Source organism: Mustela nivalis (genome assembly GCF_964662115.1).
Source record: "Mustela nivalis genome assembly, chromosome: 8".
NCBI classification, from domain to species: domain Eukaryota; kingdom Metazoa; phylum Chordata; class Mammalia; order Carnivora; family Mustelidae; genus Mustela; species Mustela nivalis.
In genome coordinates, this window is record NC_139027.1 from 26,242,277 (window position 1) to 26,262,277 (window position 20,001).

Consider the following 20,001-nt stretch of genomic DNA (forward strand, 5'->3'; position numbering starts at 1 on the left):
ACCAGTTATCAAGACATCAAAACAACAATTTGTAACTATAGCATAAAATTCTAAAATACTGATTTAGTTGTCAACCTACATAAGAAAAGTCTACTACTTAGGAAAATAAATAATGGTGTTTATGCTTTCCTTCCCTATGGCATGGCTGGAATCTACAATGAAATACATATATTTAGATTTTAAAGTCACTTTAAATATTTGCTCCAAAAAAGAAAAGGTAGATCATATTACTGATTTCTGATGGTTTTAACAAAGAGAAGGGGACAGACAGCAACGGAAGTTTAATGTTGCATGAAAGCCTTACTGTCTTCAGTAAGCATGCATCTTTAAGGACACTTGGACTGCTAAGGGGAAAACCAAAATCGGGGACCTTGATGGTAATGAGGACCCTCAGCCACTTGGAAGGTACGGTTAAGTGGTTTTTTCTCCCATACCTGACAAGTACTGTAAACTGAATACCTTGAAAAACCTACCCTAAGAAAAACAATCTGCAATGTGTAATTTTAATGAAGCACGTGACTAACTTAGAAATTATGAATTGGTGGAAGTCCTGGAGTAGGGCAGGCCCAGCCCCTGCAATGCAGCGTGCTTGGCTTCCAGAGAAGAAGAGTCAGAGCCTGACAGGTCAGCTTCTTGTTGACTGTTATCACTTCGGTAGTAAGTAAGTAATGGAATAAGTACATATATTCCATTATCAAGGATTATATAAAGGCCAAGTACTTCCCAAAGGTTCTTTCCCTAAAATGTTCTACACTCACCCCATTTCTATCCTCCCTTCCACCAAACTGTAAGGACTTAATATATTTCACTCTGCTCTATCATAATCTTACAGTCTACAGAAGTCATATTTTGGGGAAACATTTGAATTGACTTTCAGTGCCCCAGATCCTGTGAATTAATGATTACACTGGATCATTTTTACTACAATCAATATTATGTAGTAGGAAAGATTTGGGGATAATGACATTTAATACAATGTAGACCGATATAATTAAAAAGTCCACAGACCAAAGACCAAATAGGTGAACTTCTAGAAAGAATCACCTCTACTAAAAGCTATTTCCTCAGCATCCAAGTCTTGGGATTTGTTTAGCTCTTCATCGTGTGATCCTACGTGTGGACGATGAAATACTTCTACTGGGTTTTAATTTCTTTTAATATTTACTTGGAAAAAAGTTTTAAAAATTATATGATAAAACCATTGCTATGTATTAATGTTTGAAAGACAGGCTTTATGACAGATGCTCTGTAACGATGAAAGTAGTAGAAATCAAGAGTAAGTCCAACGATCACTTAAAGATAAGATGTTCTTTCCGGGGGAGGTAGATTCACATCAACCTTCCAGGACTGCTGCTCAGTGCAGGGAAGAACTAGCAGCGCAGCCTCTCCTGGGGGCTCCCAGGAAATGCAGACTAGTCCAGTCCCTGTAAATCAAAACCTCAGTGTGTCAACTAAGCCCTCTCAAGTCTAAGGAACCTAGGGAACTCCCTGTGCACCTGGCGCCCGGACCTCCCCATGGCCTGCGAGCCCCACGTGGGAACATCGGTCAGGGCAGAGCCGGGTGCCTCAGTCATCTTTGTACTTATAATGGGATGGTAGCAGACGTCCTGCTACGGCGGACAGTGTCTCCATCCCACACAGTTCCAGTGCCCAGAGGGTCAGGAGGGAATTCTGTTGCACTATCTCAAAGACAGACGAATGTTTAATAACATGCCCATCTCCATTTGATCACATTTCCTTGAGTGTTGTGAGTGTGTGTGTGTGTGTGTGTGTGTGATTCCCTACAGCACAAAACGTTTGAGAAAAAAAGTTCTGTGGATAAAAGGATTCAGTATCTGATTTCTTTCTACATACTAATTAAATTTTTGTCTACTAACAAATATTACAGATGGCATCACAAGGCACTCTCTCTGATGAGGCCACACACAGCACAGGTTGTACCGTGGGCTAGACTGAGAAAACGGTAAGAATAAAATGTAGCACTTACACTTGTGTGAAAAAAAAAAAAATAAGGGAAACGTAAAACGCTAAAAATGGAATAATAAGCTCACATAATATTAACATTTCCTCAGGTACGACTGAAAGAGTAAATTTAGATCACAGAATAATTAATAAAATTGAGGTTCTGAAGCAACTGTTATTTAGGTTTTTAAAAACTGAGAGGAAAAATTCTGTAAAACAGAAGTCATTTGTCTGTATCGAAATTAGTTTAGCATCAGAACATACAGCCATATAATATAAATGTTCCTCTTGTTTTAAGCAGAAGAGAAAAAAATACAAGTATCTAACTAGCTACATAAATTCTCTCCTCTTTTTTCTTTTTTTTAAGATTTTTTAATTTACTTACTTGACAGAGAGAGAGAAAGCACAAGCGGGGGGAGCAGCAGGCGGGGGGGTGGGGGGGGAGAAGCAGGCTCCCTTCTGTGCAGGGAGCCTGACGAGGCCTTGACCCCAGGACCCTGAGATCATGACCTGAGCCGAAGGCAGATGCTTAACAGACTGAGCCACCCAGGCATCCCTCTCTCATCTTTTTTTCTAACCTTTAATTTTTGCCTAGACATATACAGTCCATGCAACATAAGTTTACAGAACAGATAAATGCTTAAAGATATAATTTAAGACATTTATAAAATATCTTTGAAAAAATTAAGAGCAGGGACGCCTGGGTGGCTCAGTTGGTTGAGCAGCTGCCTTCGGCTCAGGTCATGATCCCAGCGTCCTGGGATCGAGTCCCACATCGGGCTCCTTGCTCGGCAGGGATCCTGCTTCTCCCTCTGCCTCTGCCTGCCATCTGTCTGCCCGTGCTCACTCTCTCTCTCTGACAAATAAATAAAATCTTAAAAAAAAAAAAAAAATTAAGAGCAAGTTCCCGTATCTAAAATGTGATTCTGTTTACACCTTTCTATCTGCACCTTTAGGGTCATTTAGAATACGGCCCCTCAGTTAAATGCAAAACAAAGTCAAACTGGTAGACTCGGATGTAGTGACAACATGTGCTCAACACTTACTTTCTAAATTAATAAATGAATAGAGAACACAGATGAATGAAGAAAGAAAGCAGCTCCGAAGTGAAAGAAGGAACCTCAGAAGGTTACAGACAACACTGAGAGGACTCTGCTGGACCGAAAGCAGCTACAGCTTTCGTGCTCTTCCCTTACTTTCCCATCCAACTATTTACTCGCCTTAGCGTCCTACCCGGATGGCTCTGATCTCAGGTATGGGTCTGACCAGGCCCACTCCTGTACTCTCAAACACTTTAAAGGCTTTTCTGAATAAGGGAGTACAAATCAGTCAATCCACCAATAATTGATCATTAAAATGATATACTCCATTTTATACCTCCCACTCCCAGGGGCAGCGACACTCGTGTTTAAGGCTAACTTGAGACTGGCCGCCAGCAAGGGTTCCTAGGCTTTCCCTCCCTGTGCTGAGGGAACACTTCCTGCACTGCTATCACTGCACTTGCAGTGTGCCAACATGGCCAGCCATGTGTGTCGTCTGTGGAGCACACACACTACTGTCTCATTAAATTTCCTAAAAACACTCACACTCCTCACATCGCTTGCGTACTCATTAACAGCATGACACTCTTCACTGGGAAGATGACTCACAATCCTTATCTCCAGCCCAGATCTCTGAGGTCCAGACTCCTAGGTCCTGTTTTCCCCTTGATCCCACGACACCTCAAACACAACAAAACAAACTCAATAGCCACCTCATCCAGCCTCCCATAAAGCTGCTCTCCTTGTGGTCCACATTCTAATAAATAACACCACTAAAGAGCCTGTCCTCCATGCCCTCTTGAGCCTCTAGCTTGACAATCACCTCCTCCTCCCCAAATTTGGCCATCTTCAATTTCCTCATGCTCCAAAGTCAATCAGCCACTAAAACCCACTGCCTTGACCACTGTAGTTTCCTCCTAATCTACACTCTTCTGCCCATCCTCTTTTCTAGCTCCAAGGCTGTTCTCTCTCTCTCTCTCTCTCTCTCTCTCTTTCTCTCCTCCTTTCTGTTGAGCCACCCAACATACTTCTCACAGCTGAACTCTATTCCCAAGTCCTCCACAAAGTCTTCCTTGATTCATCCAGCTTATTAATGTGGAAATTTTGTCTACTCCATATGTAAGGTGATGATGTAAAGTATCACATCCCAGTTTCTTTGATTATCTTTTCTCTAAAATATCTTGTAGAGAAAAAGTAATTAAGTGAAGCCCCAAATTATAAACCATTTAATGTTACCGCAAATGCTTTTTAGCTAAACTAAAGGAGGAATTTCTTAATCCTCCTAATCTTCCTCCTTTTGCAAAATATTCATTGTGTCTCCAAACAGGAGTAAATTTCACATTATCTATACTATCCCAGTAATCCACATGATGAATATGCAGCAATGCCTACAAAGTATATTTAAGAACACACTTTATGGATCCCACACAGGCACCCCTTCAGCCAGTCTCCGCCGTGTGGACTGGGTTTTTATTTTGCTCTAGAATCTCTCAACAAAGTTATACCTTCTTGAAGAAAGGAAGGGCTGACCTCCTCTCAGGGATATCTACTTTTGTCGTCCTCAGTATACCTACCACTGAGCTTGAAGTCCACTTACTGGGTTAATTACACACAAAAAAATAGCTTAAGTGACAAATAGCTCTACTTGGGTGTCAGATTTAATTCGTCTAAAACAAAACTCTTGAATCTTTCTTCTATCTATTCCTGCTCCTAGGAAAAGGCACCACTTTGCTTAAAACCCAACATCTAAGAGTACTCCTTGGTTCTGTTTTCCCTTACCCCCAATGTGTAATCCAACAATTCTAGTTCCAGATTATATCTGGAATCCACCCATCCCTTCATCTCTGGCTCTGAAGTCTGAGCCACTACTACCTCTTCCCCGAACTACCGAAAGAACCCCTACCTGCCACTCAGTTCCATTCTTGCTTCCTGTGGCTTCCCACAAGTCTCTGCCCCACCAGACACATTGTTGAAGACACACAAAGCAAGTAATGCTATTCCCTGTTCATAGCCCTTTAACAGCTTTTTAAAATAGCTTTCCTATGTCCTCATGATAAAAGCCATTCAGTCTAACTTACAGGGCATCACGTGATCTACCCCGCAACCTCCTCTTCCTCTCCCACGACACTCCAATCTCACGGACCTTCTTGTTTTTTCTTGCTATTCCTCCAACACACCAAGCTGGCTTAGAACTTTCCCATTTGTGTTTCCCTCTGACTGGAATTCTTTCCTGCGAGAGCATCCTAAATCTGATACTCTCTCACATTCAGATTTTAATGCAAATGCTCTCCCTTCATGGAAAACTTCCCTAACCTCTGTACCTAAAAGCAATTTTCTCGCTAACCCCAGCAATTCTCATATCATCCTAATCACTGTTTTTCAGAGCTCCCATCTATCCCATTATACTATTTCTTGTTCATGTCTGGGTTTCCATGTGACCCCCTCCTTCTGAATGTCAGCTCCATGGCAGCTGTATCCCCATCCCGGAGATCTGTGCCCAGCACATATTAGGCACTCAATAAATAGTTGTCAGATGAATGAATGTCTGAATGTTTTCCAGGGTGTTTTTCATCCTTCCTGAACTCGGTTTCATATTTCTGACTACTTTTTGAGCTTCTGACCACTCTGAACTATAATAATTTTTTTTAGAAAGTAAAAGCCACTGACCGCAGCACGGAGTCATATGCATACCTGAAGGTCCACCTCACTCAGTGCACCGTGGAAATCTTTGGTGGCCACCCTGACTATGGTTATGAAGCTCGGAGTGGCTCCTCCAGAGAACCGGGCGCTGCAGGGACTGGTACTGCTCTCGCTACTTTCGTCCCCTCCTCTGATGATCCATCAGTTTAACTCTTGTGAAGTTCGGCACAACATTTTACCAAATCAAGAATGAACAGAAAGTGGAGCATAAAATTATGAGCTTCATTAAGATCAAGGTGGGGTGGGGCGCCTGGGTGGCTCAGTGGGTTAAGCCGCTGCCTTCGGCTCGGGTCATGATCTCAGGGTCCTGGGATCGAGTCCCGCATCGGGCTCTCTGCTCAGTGGGGAGCCTGCTTTCCTCTCTCTCTCTCTCTGCCTGCCTCTCCATCTACTTGTGATTTCTCTCTGTCAAATGAATAAATAAAATCTTTAAAAAAAAAAAAAAAAGATCAAGGTGGGGTGACCTGCAGGTCATTCCCTTTATCAGACTTCCTCCTCTTCGGAGAAACACAGAGGATTCTGACAAGCCCTTCCGCACAGCGCCAAGGTCGGCTGTTACCCAGGGTCCTGTTGCCCCTACATTTGTGACCTGCTGATCTTACAGTGATGTGTTCATGAATTTTAGGCAAGAAAACTTGTGGTAAAATCCCGGACCAACTCCTTCCCTTTTCAACGGAACTTGTTTAATGCCCAGAAATTGCGAATATTCTTTATCAGTCTATAAATATGATACTGAAATGCCCTTCCATGACTTCCACACATTTTTTTTAAATGCTGCTGAGGTTATGTTTAGAACTCATGCTCAGAATTTACTCTCAAAGCACAGAAGTGGAGACACGTGCTTTCTCATTATGCTCTGGCAAGAATACTACTCTTCCTGCCCCACCCCCGGCCCTGCACACTTGAACACTAGAAACCACCCGGAAGAATGGACCTAAACAGAGGGCTTATCGAGAACAAACTACTTATCTTCCCACGAGAGAACAACAAGAATCAAGTCTAACCTACTAACTAGGAAGTCTACCTACTAACGATGAGGTCACTCATCATTACTGGACTCTAATCCTCACTGGGCTCTGCAAAATTGTCCATGCCCTGCACAACCCTCCCCCCCACCAAGTCCTTCTACTGAGCCTTCTAGGACTAACGGTCATCACCACAGTCCCCTCTGGCATCCTTCTCCCCTCACCTCCATGTTTTAACGGAAGTACAGGTACCCCTGGTTCCTTGGCCCCCAAGGCCTCACGTGTAGGGGTGGCTTCCTTCCCCACACTCCACAAACCCGAGGCTGGGGCGGTGTCCCCTCTGTTCTCACTGCCCTTTCAGGTCACTCTTCCCGCCCCCCTTTAAAAAATGAAACCTTGTTCACGGGAAGCACATGCAATGGGATTGTGGACGTGCTGCAGGGAGCTGTGTCTTCCTCATTTCCTGCTCCTGTCCTTCCTGGCACAGGTCACGCACGACCACAGACAAGACTCCTGCATGACCCTGGATCTCAGACCTTCCCTTCCTATCAGACACACCAGGAAACGTCCTAACCCCACTTAGATGCCCCTGTCCACCTACACTGCGTCTGCACTGGATCTGGAGGAAGCAACAACTGTGTCGGGGGGTGGCCCTTCCAACGGGTAGGTGCGTGCCTCCAGGCTGCAGTGAGCTGTCCATCTGGTGGGCGAGCAGAACCTGCGTTCCTGGTTAAGGCACTCGTCCCTCTCTCAGAGGTCTAGGTCACATCCTCCTCCTCAGTATTTCACACCCCCTCTCCCACCTCAGTGTCAGCTAACAACCTTGTTTATCGTGTCTGAGAAAAAAACAATTTTGCTCCTCTCTCCAACACTTGGCTCCTACAATGAGTGCTATCTTGCTTTTTACTAGATCATTCTTGCCATCATTCAAACATGCATATCCTCATATTTTTAAAGTCCCTCTTGACCCTCCATGTCCCTAAAACAACTACCCCGTCATCCAGTTCCACTTCAGCACAAACATCTCAAAAGCGTCCCCACCTCCATGACTTGGACTAGCATTCTTGTGCTATTTCAGGTGGGGAACCCTAGAATCATCTTTGTGCATTTCTAGCCCTGTCTCTCAGCAAAATGGTGTGTATGCGCCTCTTCCCTGATGTCTCCCTGCTGGTCCCCAGTTCAGTCTCCAGTGGCACCACGTCTAAGTACCTGAAACAGCTCTCCAGGGAGCCTCTGGACCGCAGTGTCTCCCCTGCTAACCCACTCCACATCCCCCCAGAGCCGCCATCTGCCCATCGATCGACGGCCTCGCCAGGCTCTGAATCTCTCTGCTCATAAACCTGCAATGGTTCCTGAGAGTTCCTAGGACCAGGCCTAAGCTCCCTCTGAGATGTGAAGACACTCTGTCCTCCAGTCCCAGGCTGCTCCCCGTCTTTAGTTCCTCTGACCTATCAACACAAAAGCTTTTAGACCACCATCCCCTGTGTCTTACAGAAGTCATGTAAGTCCTACTTCAAAGTTTCATTCTTTTGTCCATATTGTTCTCCTTCCCAGAACCCATCACCATGCAAATCCCAAACTGTTCAGACTCCACCCGCTCCAGGACACCTTATCCTACAATTCCAGGTCACACTTTCCCGGCCTTAAATTCCTAGAAGCAATCTAAATCTTCATTGCTTTTAAGGACTCCCATAGGATACAGTACTAATTCTTTCATATGCCAATACGCACTACCGGCAGGGCTTTCTCCTTCCAACTTGTTTCTCAGGAGAAGGAAATCCCCTAATACTGACTTCTTACAAGATCTTGAATATTGCAGGGTGCTTTATTTTGAAAAACCAAAGTACTCTGTGTAGAAGATAGATTCACTTTAAATGAGCTCAACCAGTTCTACTTTTGGATTATATAGAGGTCATCTAACAGAATCTGTTTAAAAAAACAAAAAGTAAAGAAATTTACTCAGCTACAGTAATTATTCCTGAGGGAATGCTCTCAAAATTGGAAGTGCTGGATCTTGTAAACAATCTACTTAGAATCACTTTAAAAATCAATGCCGTTAATCTCCACATTGTAAAGATCATAAATATACACATAACTAACTTTAAAAATGCAATTGTCCCACTTTTATGTGAAAAGACACTGAATTTTGAAGAGAACTTCTTGTGATACCTTAGATTCACAACCTGCTGCACGGCAGACCATGCAGCTGGTGAAGACGGCGTGCTGGGGAGCAAGGCGTTAAGGGTCCCGGAAGGGAGCCTGAACAAAGATGGCGGCAGCAACAGAGATAACATTTGAAACGTTTTAGGGGGCTGGGGGGGGAACAGTTTTGTGAAATATAAGAGTGGCAAAAATCGTCTGAACTGCCGTATCATTTTATTTCAGATCATGTGATTTTCAGTATTATGAGAAGTAAATTATTTAAATAGATATTTGACCGCTCCATGTATATCCCTGCAGGTTTATTTATGCTAAAATTGGCAAAATACTCTTTTCTGTTTTTTGACAAGCAATGGGGTAGGGACAGGGGTTAGCAAAGAGCCACAAGATGATAAGAATGAACTAGGTTACACGTTGTCCAACGTCCTGATGTAGTAGGAAAAATATTTTACATGGTTCGTCCTGGGCTTATTACTGAGGAGTGGTCCGGAGCTCAGCTTTCCAGTTTTCTAATTTAAGGGCCAGACTAAATGTTACCTAACTAAGACTCTCTGTAGTTCTAAAATTTTACTTTTACTGTTTCCTACTATAATCTCTTTTAATGCTTCAGTAGCATTGGTAAATACAAAGAGAAAAGCTATTTTAGAGGCTGCTATAAATTTCTTTTTTTATTACCATTTAACAGGAACTGGAAACAATACAATTCAAAAACTTCAGTCTTCCTATACTGCCCTTATGAGATCTCACATATCCTCACTATTCCAAACCGATTACCAATCTCTCCACCCTAGAATGACATCATGCTAGAGATAACGGGTTTACTTAAGAATGTCTGGCTCCTCTCTTTTTGTTCGACATGAGGAACAAGGAGCTAGGACAGAGTTTCATGCTGGTCTGGGGCCTTATCCTTTGTTAATCCTGGTTTCGAGCCATGGTACCAAGCTCTGGGCATGCCACTCACAGGTACTGTAGCTAGGAATCATACTTCCATGTCTCCAATCTATTGCCTAGGTTTTCTGCAGGAATGTACAAAAGTTATAGGCCATAGGAGCACAATTTCGTTATTTTAATGTAATGTCTGACTTCATTCCACAGGAGAACCACCAACGACCCATCCACACCTAAGTGGTTTTGCTCCACGGCAAAACCCACCCAAGCCTTCAGCTATCCCTGTGCAATCCTCCCATCTCTGCTGAAGAGACACCCTTTTTTGCCAGATGAGCTGCATTTCTCATTAGCACTCCCCTCGTGGAGAGCCTGCTACAGTAAATCAAGCGGAACGGAGCTGGCGACAACAGATGCCCATCGTGAGCACACCACTTGTGAAGTCATCCCGTATGCAGAGGTGACCTAAGCAAGGTGGCGCAAAGGACGCAGCTCGTGAGCCACAGCAGTACCAAATGCACAGCCCACAGGACCCGCAGACGCACATGGCACACACATACACACGCCATCCCATCAGTCATCGGGTGCTTCTTGTTTGGGACTATAAAAGGTACCCGTCTCGTAAGCGTGTCTCTGCCTCTTTGAGCTCCAATACGACACAGCGCGAAGCCTGACGACTGGGAATCAGTACTTACCTTCGATCCTCTTCAAAGCTGAAAGGCACATATCCTTCCTGGGAAACTCGAAGGGATTGTTGCAGGTGCGAATGGTGTCACATTCACATTTCCCGTTGATTATATTGCATCCAGAGACAAGGTTCTCGTTGCAGGGTTCAAAACCAAGCAGCTGGTCATCGTCCCAGTTCTCGTCTGTAAAACAATGAACAACCATAGAATATTGCTTGCAGCTTCATTCAAAGGCCTGTCTGAAAGCAAAAATGTGCGAAGATGTCAAGATTAACACCGAACACTGACACCTCGATTTATGAAAGGTGGTTTTGGCTGCAATTTGACCAATGAATGAAATCCAGCCTCCGAATAAGTGAGAAAAAGGAAACAGAACCATACATGTAGACATTAAATTACCACATATACAAACGTGTATGATCAAAACCCACCACTTCTCTCATGTGTTATTTTACAAGGATTCCTGGATTTTCCTGCTTTGAATAAAATTACAGGAGACACTTCTGTCAACTTACAAAATGATTCAAAAACACCCACAGCTTTTTGTTGGTTGTTTTTGTTTTTTTTTTTTTCCAGCCCATCTGGTAGAGGCAAGCTTTGGGTTTAAAACAGCTGGCAATTTAATACATCAAGACAGCTAATCAGCATAAAACCTCAGACACCACCAAAGAAGGGAGAATGGATACAGCGGTAAAGGAGTCCTCCAATGCATTTCAGCTCAGATGCTAATGTCCACTGGGCCCAAAACCAAAACCAGAGAGGACAACAAAACTGAGGGCCACAGCTTAGGGAGAGGCTAAGGAAGTCACATGCTGAAGCTGGGACCAAAAATCACTATCCTGGTCATGGAATGACAGGAGTAGACTGTAAGAAACAAAGCAGATTTCAAAATTATGTTCATGGGCTCCAGCTCAGACAAACGAAACACGGAAGAAGCACGACAGGACCATCGGCCAACTCAATCCTGAATGGTATTTCTCACAGCTGAAACACCTCTTACAGGCAATCCGACTATTTATGAGTCTTTGGGTCACTTTATGCATTTCCCCCCTCTTAACATTATCTTTAATAGACACTTTGTCATACCTTAACTAGGTACTACCTGTTAAATAGTAAACATGTTTCTGATAACCGTATCTGGAGAGAATTTTTTAAAGTACTTGAATCTAAGATACCTTAAACCTGCTGCTCACACAAAGGCAGGTATAAAGCTACCCTAAGAATGTGTTTTCGTGGAAGACAGTGTAAACAGATGGCTGTAATTTTTTTTACAGCTAAAATTTTACTTCTGGTGACATCATTAACTTAATGCAAAAAACTGTTCTCCCTTCCTGAAGTAAATAAATTTTTTTGTCAAGGGGTCTTTAGAAAGATATCACTTACAATATAAGAGCTTCATAGCAATTCTTTGAAAACCTCTTCTGTTCTGATTTCAGGTTCACTTTCTTTTTTTTTTTTTTAAATATTTTATTTATTTATTTGACAGAGAGAGAGAGAGAGAGATCACAAGTAGGCGGAGAGGCAGGCAGAGAGGGGGAGGGAAGCAGGCTCCCTGCTGAGCAGAGTACCCCATGCAGGGCTTGATTCCAGGACCCTGAGATCATGACCTGAGCCGAAGGCAGAGGCTTAACCCACTGAGCCACCCAGGCACCCCCAGGCTCACTTTTTTGATCAAAGTCTCAGCTCTTAGTAAAACGACTTTACAAGTTTAAACAAAAACACAATTAAACTGTTTTAAGATGTTTTCCTGTTTAGCCTATATTTGGTTTTTAGAAATAACATGTAAACCCACAAAGGTACATTCCTACCTTCAAAACAACACTGAAATTACTAAATTATCCTGAAAGGAAAACCAGAAAAGAACATAATTAAAGAACTTGACGTGGGAAAGTGGTTAATAATTTAGGCTTCAGTTATAATACAGAATACATTGGACATATAAACGATTTCCCATCTCTACATTTATTTGTTGAACAAGCTATTAGTACTACTCTCCTAATCCAGTTCAGTGAAATCTGTCATGAAAGAATTTTTGTGATTTTAGATTCAAATCTGTAACTCAAAGTTAGTTCACCCCAAGGAACCTAAAAACCTGAAAGAAATCAAGTAACATTTGAACCACTGGAAAACTAGTCTCTTCTATTTCTCATTTCCCCCATCATATTCAGAGAAGAAATCTTTTTACTGTTGGTTAATCCATCACCAAATCGAGCGGATACTGATTTTTTTTCCCCACAGCAAACCTCCTTTCTTTCCATGAGAACTAGAACTCCCTGAAGACCTCATTCTCCTGAAGGACTGCAACCCTAGTCTCCCTACCACTATCCTCTTGCCTCTCTACTAACTCCCTTCCCCATGCTATCATCAGAATCATTGTCCTCAAAAAATAAACCTGCTCAGTGGTCCTTACCAACAAGAAAAAGCTGGAACTTTCTTAGAGTGGAATAAAAGGTTCTTCATGATAACGGCTTGCACTTCTACAGACTTAGGTTTCACCAATCCCTCACACACCCTAATGCGCTAAGCACCCTGAGATTCTCACTACAAACCCTGAGTAACTACTTCCCCACCCAGCTGCCTACAACACCTCCCCCCTTCTTCCTGTGGTAACTCCTTTTCATCCATCAAGACCCAGTTCAAATGTTACCTCTTTGGGGAAGTTTTCTCCACTATTAGCAGCTCCATTTTCCATGCCTCCTCAGGCAGGTGCACAGACCTCCAGTCTCCTATGGTACTGGCTTTATGTAAGTCAAATTTCCCCACTAGGTAGAGTCCTTGTGCCTAGGAGCCGGGTCTTATCTAACTTTGAACCCCCTTAACCCTAGAACTTAGTTCAGTGTTCATTACCTACACATAAGGTACTATAACATATATACACACACACACACACACACACAAATATGTGTGTATATATATGCTTTTTATATATATGTATGTATGTAAATTTTTTTATATATATGTATGTATGTAAAAAATAGGACTATATATCTAGCCACGAATTTCGTCAGTGGTATGGTCAATGCTGCTGTTCATGTGTTTTTTAGGAAGACCATTTTATTTGATTGTGAAATCCGAATTAAAAGGCAATTGCTGTTGATGCTCTTCCCAACTTCTTCCTGATTCCTGCTTTGTTCCCAGTAGGAGCCTGTGGGCAGCAGCGACAGGCCGATGGAAAGATGCATAGCTAAGCTCGACTGTCCCCTCAAAAAATGCACGGCCACCATGTCCAGTTAGGAAGCAGTGGACTCTGAACCCCAAATGTCTTATATACCTTTTTCTTTTTTGAGAGGAAATCTTTTTAATTCTATGCCCCCACCCTAATCAATACTTTTTCTTCTTGGCAAATAGTTCCCTTAGCAACCATTGCACTATGGGATCAAGTACAACACTTCTGAGACAAATGCTTTTATGTTTTTCTAATACAGAACATCATACTTTAAAATAATTTAACAGCCAACCAACAGGAACTCAAAGCAAAAATTCAGTGAGGTTTGAGTATAGAAATAAAATCTGAGCCCAATAGTTCTGCAGAGAGGGGCTGGCAAATTTGATGTTTTTAAATCTCTCTTAAGTAAATCCATCTGTACAACGCAAAGATGAAGGCTTTGATTCTCTGAATCCTGATTTCTCTCCTTGGATTGGTCAGGGGGTAAAAAAAGGAGTTACAAACAGGAGTACTGCCTTTTAAATATTTATTTCAAGTAGTCTTTTTTCCCCGGTACTCTCCAATCAAGATAAAGTCTCCAGCCAGAAGAGACAACTGAGATACCTCTGCGACTATACTTTTAAGTTTGTAACTTCTGCAAGACACGAAATTGGGACATTGAGCTATTTTCTCTCAATGTAAGATGAGAGAAATCTAATAATTTCAAGTATGAATTAAAATTTATGTATGTTTGAGTATGTCCAAATGTGTTAAGTCCCTCAGTGAGGAGACAGTCATACAGAACTGCTGCCCAGACAGCTCCACTCGGAGGCTTGGAAGACATCCCGAGACGTGGTGCTCTCCACCATGAAACACAGTCACCTCACACACACTTCCCATTTCGTCCCCCAGAACGACAGTACGAGATGCGAATCAAGGGTAATGAGGGGCAGGAGACATATGCGATGACTGGCGGTTGGTGCCGCCGCCTCCCTTCACGCTGAGATAGCAGCAGCGTGACCACCACTGCCTTTGAAGCCCCAGTGCAAAGGATGACACACAAAATAAAAGAAACACTTTAATACTGCCATGAAAACCGTCTGGACCTCATAGACTACCTGAAAAGGTCTTGGGATCTGCCCCCAAGGGGCTGCTGTTGTAAAGAGCATGTCTTGCTGATACACCTGGGCCAAGGCAGCACGGGATCCAGGTCTAAGAAGTAACAAAGGTCATGGGGTACCTCTTCTCCTATGCTTACCCTAAACCACAGACATGTGTCCTCATGGGGATTTAGCTGCTACGTAATCAGGGGGGGGAAGGAAAATGAAGTTAATAAAATGCAAACGTTGTGTTGATTCTTACATGATCTTTCTCAGCACATTAATGCTATGAAAAGATCAAGAGCAAGTGTTCTCACAATGAAAGGAAAAGTCTGAGCAATAATGAACACTTTAATTAAAAGCTGATAGTCTTCTTTAAATTCCCTCCTCTGGTGCAAGAAATGACGGCTCTAGTGAATGAACTTTCCATGACATTCAACTACCCAGGGAGGCTGCAAACGCAAATGCAAAAAACTAGGGATATTTCCCCTGTATTTAAACATCATGATGAAGAAACTACCCTTAGATTTGGGGTTCAATTTGGATGAGCCTGGTCTCCATTATAGGTGAGTGTCCTCAAGCGTGACTCTGCCCTGAAGGAAGCAGTAGGGGTGGGAGGTAAGGCTGCGAAGGGTGCACTGTCCAGGCTCCAGGTGCAAAAGCTACGGGTGGCTTACCGTGGTCAGTGTTTTCATTTGGATTCTTATTGTCTATATCTACCTCTCTGTATACAGTTCCGTAGGTTTTGAGTGTCCTACCCCTACTCCTATCTTTCCCCATTCCTCTGTTTTTAGTGTAGTAAATGATTGTGCAGAAGGCTGGTTTTTGTTTTAAGAGCACACATGTGGTGCCCAAGCAAAAACACCTGTTCTTCCAACAGCCACATTCAGTCTCATCCTGCACAAGGCATCTTCCAGTTTTCTCAATGATGCCTGACATTCCTTCCTTCCGCATGTTACACTGATGATTTTAAATGCCAGGGCGAGTTAGGAGCTTCAATCCCAAGGGTAGGAGAGAGAGCACGGGGGAGGAGGATGTGGGGGCAGAGGGGTCTCAGAAGAGGTGCGGAGTCATCCGACTCCAGATCTGGGAAGCAGCTCTAGGAACCAGCCGTGGCAGCTCTGGCCTGACTGGTCCTGGCTTCCACCTCTCTGCCCTTCAAAATATCTTTCCATCCGCGTGCTGGTGTCTGAAATTCCACTAATATGTAATAAAACATTTCAGGTGTGACTGCACTTACTGGACACGTTACTGTGTCTTCATCTCAAATCTCTTGACTTCCTGGAGGCACAGGCATCTGTATACTCAAAGCCTTACCTTTTCTACCCTGTATCAGCTTAGGTTAATGGAGTTTACTCTAAACCAAGATAGAGCTGCACCCCATTATGTGGCAATCCACTTACCAGAAATATGCTATAGCAGATATTAAAAGGCAAGAAACAAATTCACAGTACACACTCAGAAGCTCACAGTAATGGAATTCTGTTGGCAGAGGAGAAGCTTCTGGGAATATATATCAAATTAATTCTCCAGCTGTTCACATATCCCTGTGGCTACAGTAAGATGCAAACAGCTAATACTGGCATTTCTTTCCATGCCAGCCCAGAAACTCCAGTGTAATGTAAAATTGCTGCTCTTAACTCCCCCAGCTCCTGGCTGGCTGTTATCAGGCATTCATTTTGCTCAAGGAGGAATCCAATGCTGTGAGCTTTCATTCTCTCTGCTTCAAGCTTAAGGCGGATGTTCCAAAAGCCAGTGCTTCCCTCTCCCTCTCTTCCTGGTGCTGTAATCAGTGCAAAGCAGGAAGGGCAAAATTATGGTTATCAGTAGAAATGATTCATGTTACAAAAATCTGTTTTACAGGCATTTCCACAAAGTGAAACTATGTTAAGCATATGTAACTGTATACCAGAGTGGACAGGCCCTGGCTCTAAAACAATGGGAATGCTAAAATGTGCTCACAAATATTTTTTTGAAGACCGACTTCTTAAACTGATGCAAATCTCTAAATTTAGAGCAAACAACCATAACCACTGACTCGTATTATGTCCAAATGGGGAATTCTCTGAAAAACAAACAGGACTGATCCAATTTACTAAATCAATTTATGGTAAATGTATGTTCCACTGCTATAATTTTTGTCAGACACCTTAGCAATACATCTAAGGGAAGAGGTCCAAAGATGAACTATGGAATGCAAATTCACCCAGCCATCCAACCAACCATTCTTCCTTCCTATCATCTGGTCCTCAGATTGTGGTCTCTATTAGATACATCAAGAACTGAGCAAGGTGCTAGGAAGCAGGAGTTTGCAGTACAATTTTCTGCCATTCTAATCAAAATCACAAGTGTTAGGAATAAAATAATAATTTCCTTTTTGATAGCAGGAAGCTACTAGGAACAGACAGGAGCTAAAGACAAGGCAAGAAGTATCTTTAGAAGCAAGGAATTCATGGAACAAGAAGAGAAGTGCAGAGCCTGGGACTACAGGACCCAGTTCCCCTATGTTGCAATTCTGCCTAAATTAGGAACTATCTGTCTTAAATTGCATATAGAAAAACGGACAGCCCAGACATCTGTTCTCCTCATGGACAGTGCCTGACCCAGGAGACCACAGACTAGTGCCTGGCCCTAGTTCTGTCATTAGTTTGCAGAGTAACCTTGAACATGGCATTTAGCCCTCAAGGCTTCAATTTTTTTATTAACAAGGATGTCGAGTGGACAATTCATGAGGTCCCTTTAGACTTTGCGCTCATGTTTCCTTGACTCTGCCATCCTGGATGACACTGTCCAATGTTAACAATTTATTGGGAACAGTGTCAGAGAATCACACACTTGTAGTGATCATGGTTTAAATTTAAAATAGTTCCTTATTTATCAGACCCCTATGTGTTTTGGAGAACTGTCACAAGGCACAGGAAGGCAAGCCAAGGGTGCTTTTACTATAACAAAGATCACCTTGCAGGACCTTTCTAACACCTCGGTCCTAGAGGATTTACTCTAGCTGAGTTCTCAATATATTAAAACAGGATTGGCCATGAATTTATTTAGAACTAATGAAGTTTTGTGTCATTATACAATTGTCTCTACTTCTCTACAGGTTTAGAAATTTCTATGATAAAAAGTTTTTTGTTTGATTTTTAATGGGAGGGGATTACAGGTAAAGTAACCAAATACTTAAAAAGGAAGAACAATAGAAATACGCCATCAACATTGCTGGGAAACAGGGAAGGCAGCCTTTAAAGGGAAATTTCACGGGAAATGAGGTTAAAAAAAAGGAAAAAAAAAAAAAAGAGCAAAGCATTCAGCTGAAGAAATTAGAAAAAGAGCAACAGAGCAAGTCCAAAGAAACAAGAAAGGTGGAAATCATAAATGTAGGAGGGAAATCAACATAATAGAGATAAAAGTAACACAGGTGATTAACAAAATTAAAAAGTGGCTCTTCAGAAAGGTTATTAAGACATCTCATAAATGGCTTATGATTAACACTCCTGTATAGCAGGTCAACTCATCCAGGTACTGTGATGTATAAATATATAGAAACATATATATAAATATATACAGTTAATATACATATATTAGATGTATACATTAATTTATATATAATACATACATCTAATATATGTATATTAAATGTATATATTAATTAATATACATAATATATATTAATATGTATATTAAACATATATATTAAGATTTTTTTATTTATTCGTTTGAGAGTGAGCAAGAACGAGAAAGAGAGAGAGAGCAAGAGCAGGGGAAAGGGCAGAAGGAGAGGCAGGCTCCCCACTGAGCAGGGACTCACTACCAGGACCCTGAGATCATGCCTGGAGCTGAAGGCAGACGCTTAACCAGAGCTAGCCAGCTGCCCCTATAAATACATTTTTAAAATCAGTTTCTCTTTGGTGGTTTCACCAGGAAGTTACTCAAAGTCGGACATTAAATGGTTATATTTTGGGAATTTTTTAAAATAATGAAGGTATTCGATTGCTCATGGCAATGTTTCCTGAGCTGTAATTACTTTGTACCCTACGTTGTGAAACTCAACTCCCTTATATTTCCCCTGCTTTGAGCCTAGATCTCAGTATTTTTTTAAGGAAACTCTCACGCCTTCTCACCCAGCCCATGTTGGGCAGTGCGGGGCCGGCCTTTCATTCAGGCACAGGTCATTATTGAGCAACACAGTCTTCTCTTGAGCTTGAGTGTCTATTAAAACATGTAACTCCTCATTTCGCCAAACTTCAAAGAACACTGGTTTTCAGCTATCAAATATACTGCTGCTTGAAAGCTAATACATCTTGTTCGAGGGAAATAATATCTCGAAGAAATGCCTAATTGTGTCACATTTCCTCTCTTCCCCTAGATACTCTGAAAGCCAGCTGCAGAGTAAGCCCAGTGATCGGCCATCTCTAGGTTCACAAGGATCTGTTCTCCTACACAGGTACGTTAATATAAAACACACAGTGGGGATGTTGTAAGAATCGCCCGGATAAACTTCCTAAGGAGATGGGAGTTGGGAAGCAAGGTCTCCAAAACAAAGCTCAACATCCTCCCAGCCAACTCTTGGGCATGGAAGACCAAGCCTGCTTAGATTTGACCCGAACCCACTTCTTCTGCTCCCCTCTTCCATTCCTCCCCACTTGCTCCACAAGACTCAAGTGCTCAATGCCTACGTGCTCCCGAGCTCCCTAAAGGACCCAGGTGGTTTCCTGACTCCCCAGCTGTGCACAGACTGTTCTCGCCGCCTAGAAAGCTGCTTCTCCTGACTTGCTTTGAAAGTTTCTATTCAGTTATTAATGTTTTCTCCAGGTATCACCCGCTCCATAGGGACGGAATCAAGCATTTCCTCACCACGGGACGGCTACTGTATACCTATTAAAATCATTTCGCTATGGCAGTATCATGAAATCGCTCATCTAATCTCCTCTACCAGAAAGTGGGTTCTTGGAAGCTAAAGATCTTGCGTTTCTCTTCTTCTCTTTTTATCATTGTGACTTTAGGTCTTGGCAAATAGGGTTTAACAAAATAAATACCTGTGAAGGAAGTGAACGGGAATGGGTTAGAGAACAAGAGTTCTTGTTTTCTAGTGCCAAACTTTTCTAGGAAAGTCGGTTTGGTGGTAGGGGAAGAAACATCTTTGGATATCAGTCTTCCCGATATTAAAACATTAATACTACCTCAAATTTTCTTTTAACCTCAACATTGTATTAAACAAAACTTCCACATATCAATAAATATTTATGACATGTTGAGTGAATGAGTATACCTCAACTATGTTAGGTAAATAAATAATAATAAACTATTATCTCTCTTTCTTAGACTTCCGTCTATCACAACCATAATAAGATAATGTGACAC

The 20,001-nt window shown here is 42.3% G+C and overlaps 1 protein-coding gene across 7 annotated transcripts in view; it reads right to left on the reverse strand.

Annotated features, from left to right (window-relative positions):
- CRIM1 (cysteine rich transmembrane BMP regulator 1) overlaps positions 1 to 20,001 on the reverse strand; it is a 189,646-nt gene that overhangs the window by 139,502 nt on the left and 30,143 nt on the right. For 6 of the 7 annotated variants that reach the window (XM_082745320.1, XM_082745319.1, XM_082745317.1 and 3 more), the window contains exon 2: positions 10,408 to 10,581. The exons of the other annotated variant lie outside the window; for it this stretch is intronic. In XM_082745320.1, coding sequence (XP_082601446.1) covers positions 10,408 to 10,581 — 174 coding nt within the window. The remainder of the gene's footprint in view (positions 1 to 10,407; positions 10,582 to 20,001) is intronic. 7 annotated transcript variants of the gene reach the window in all.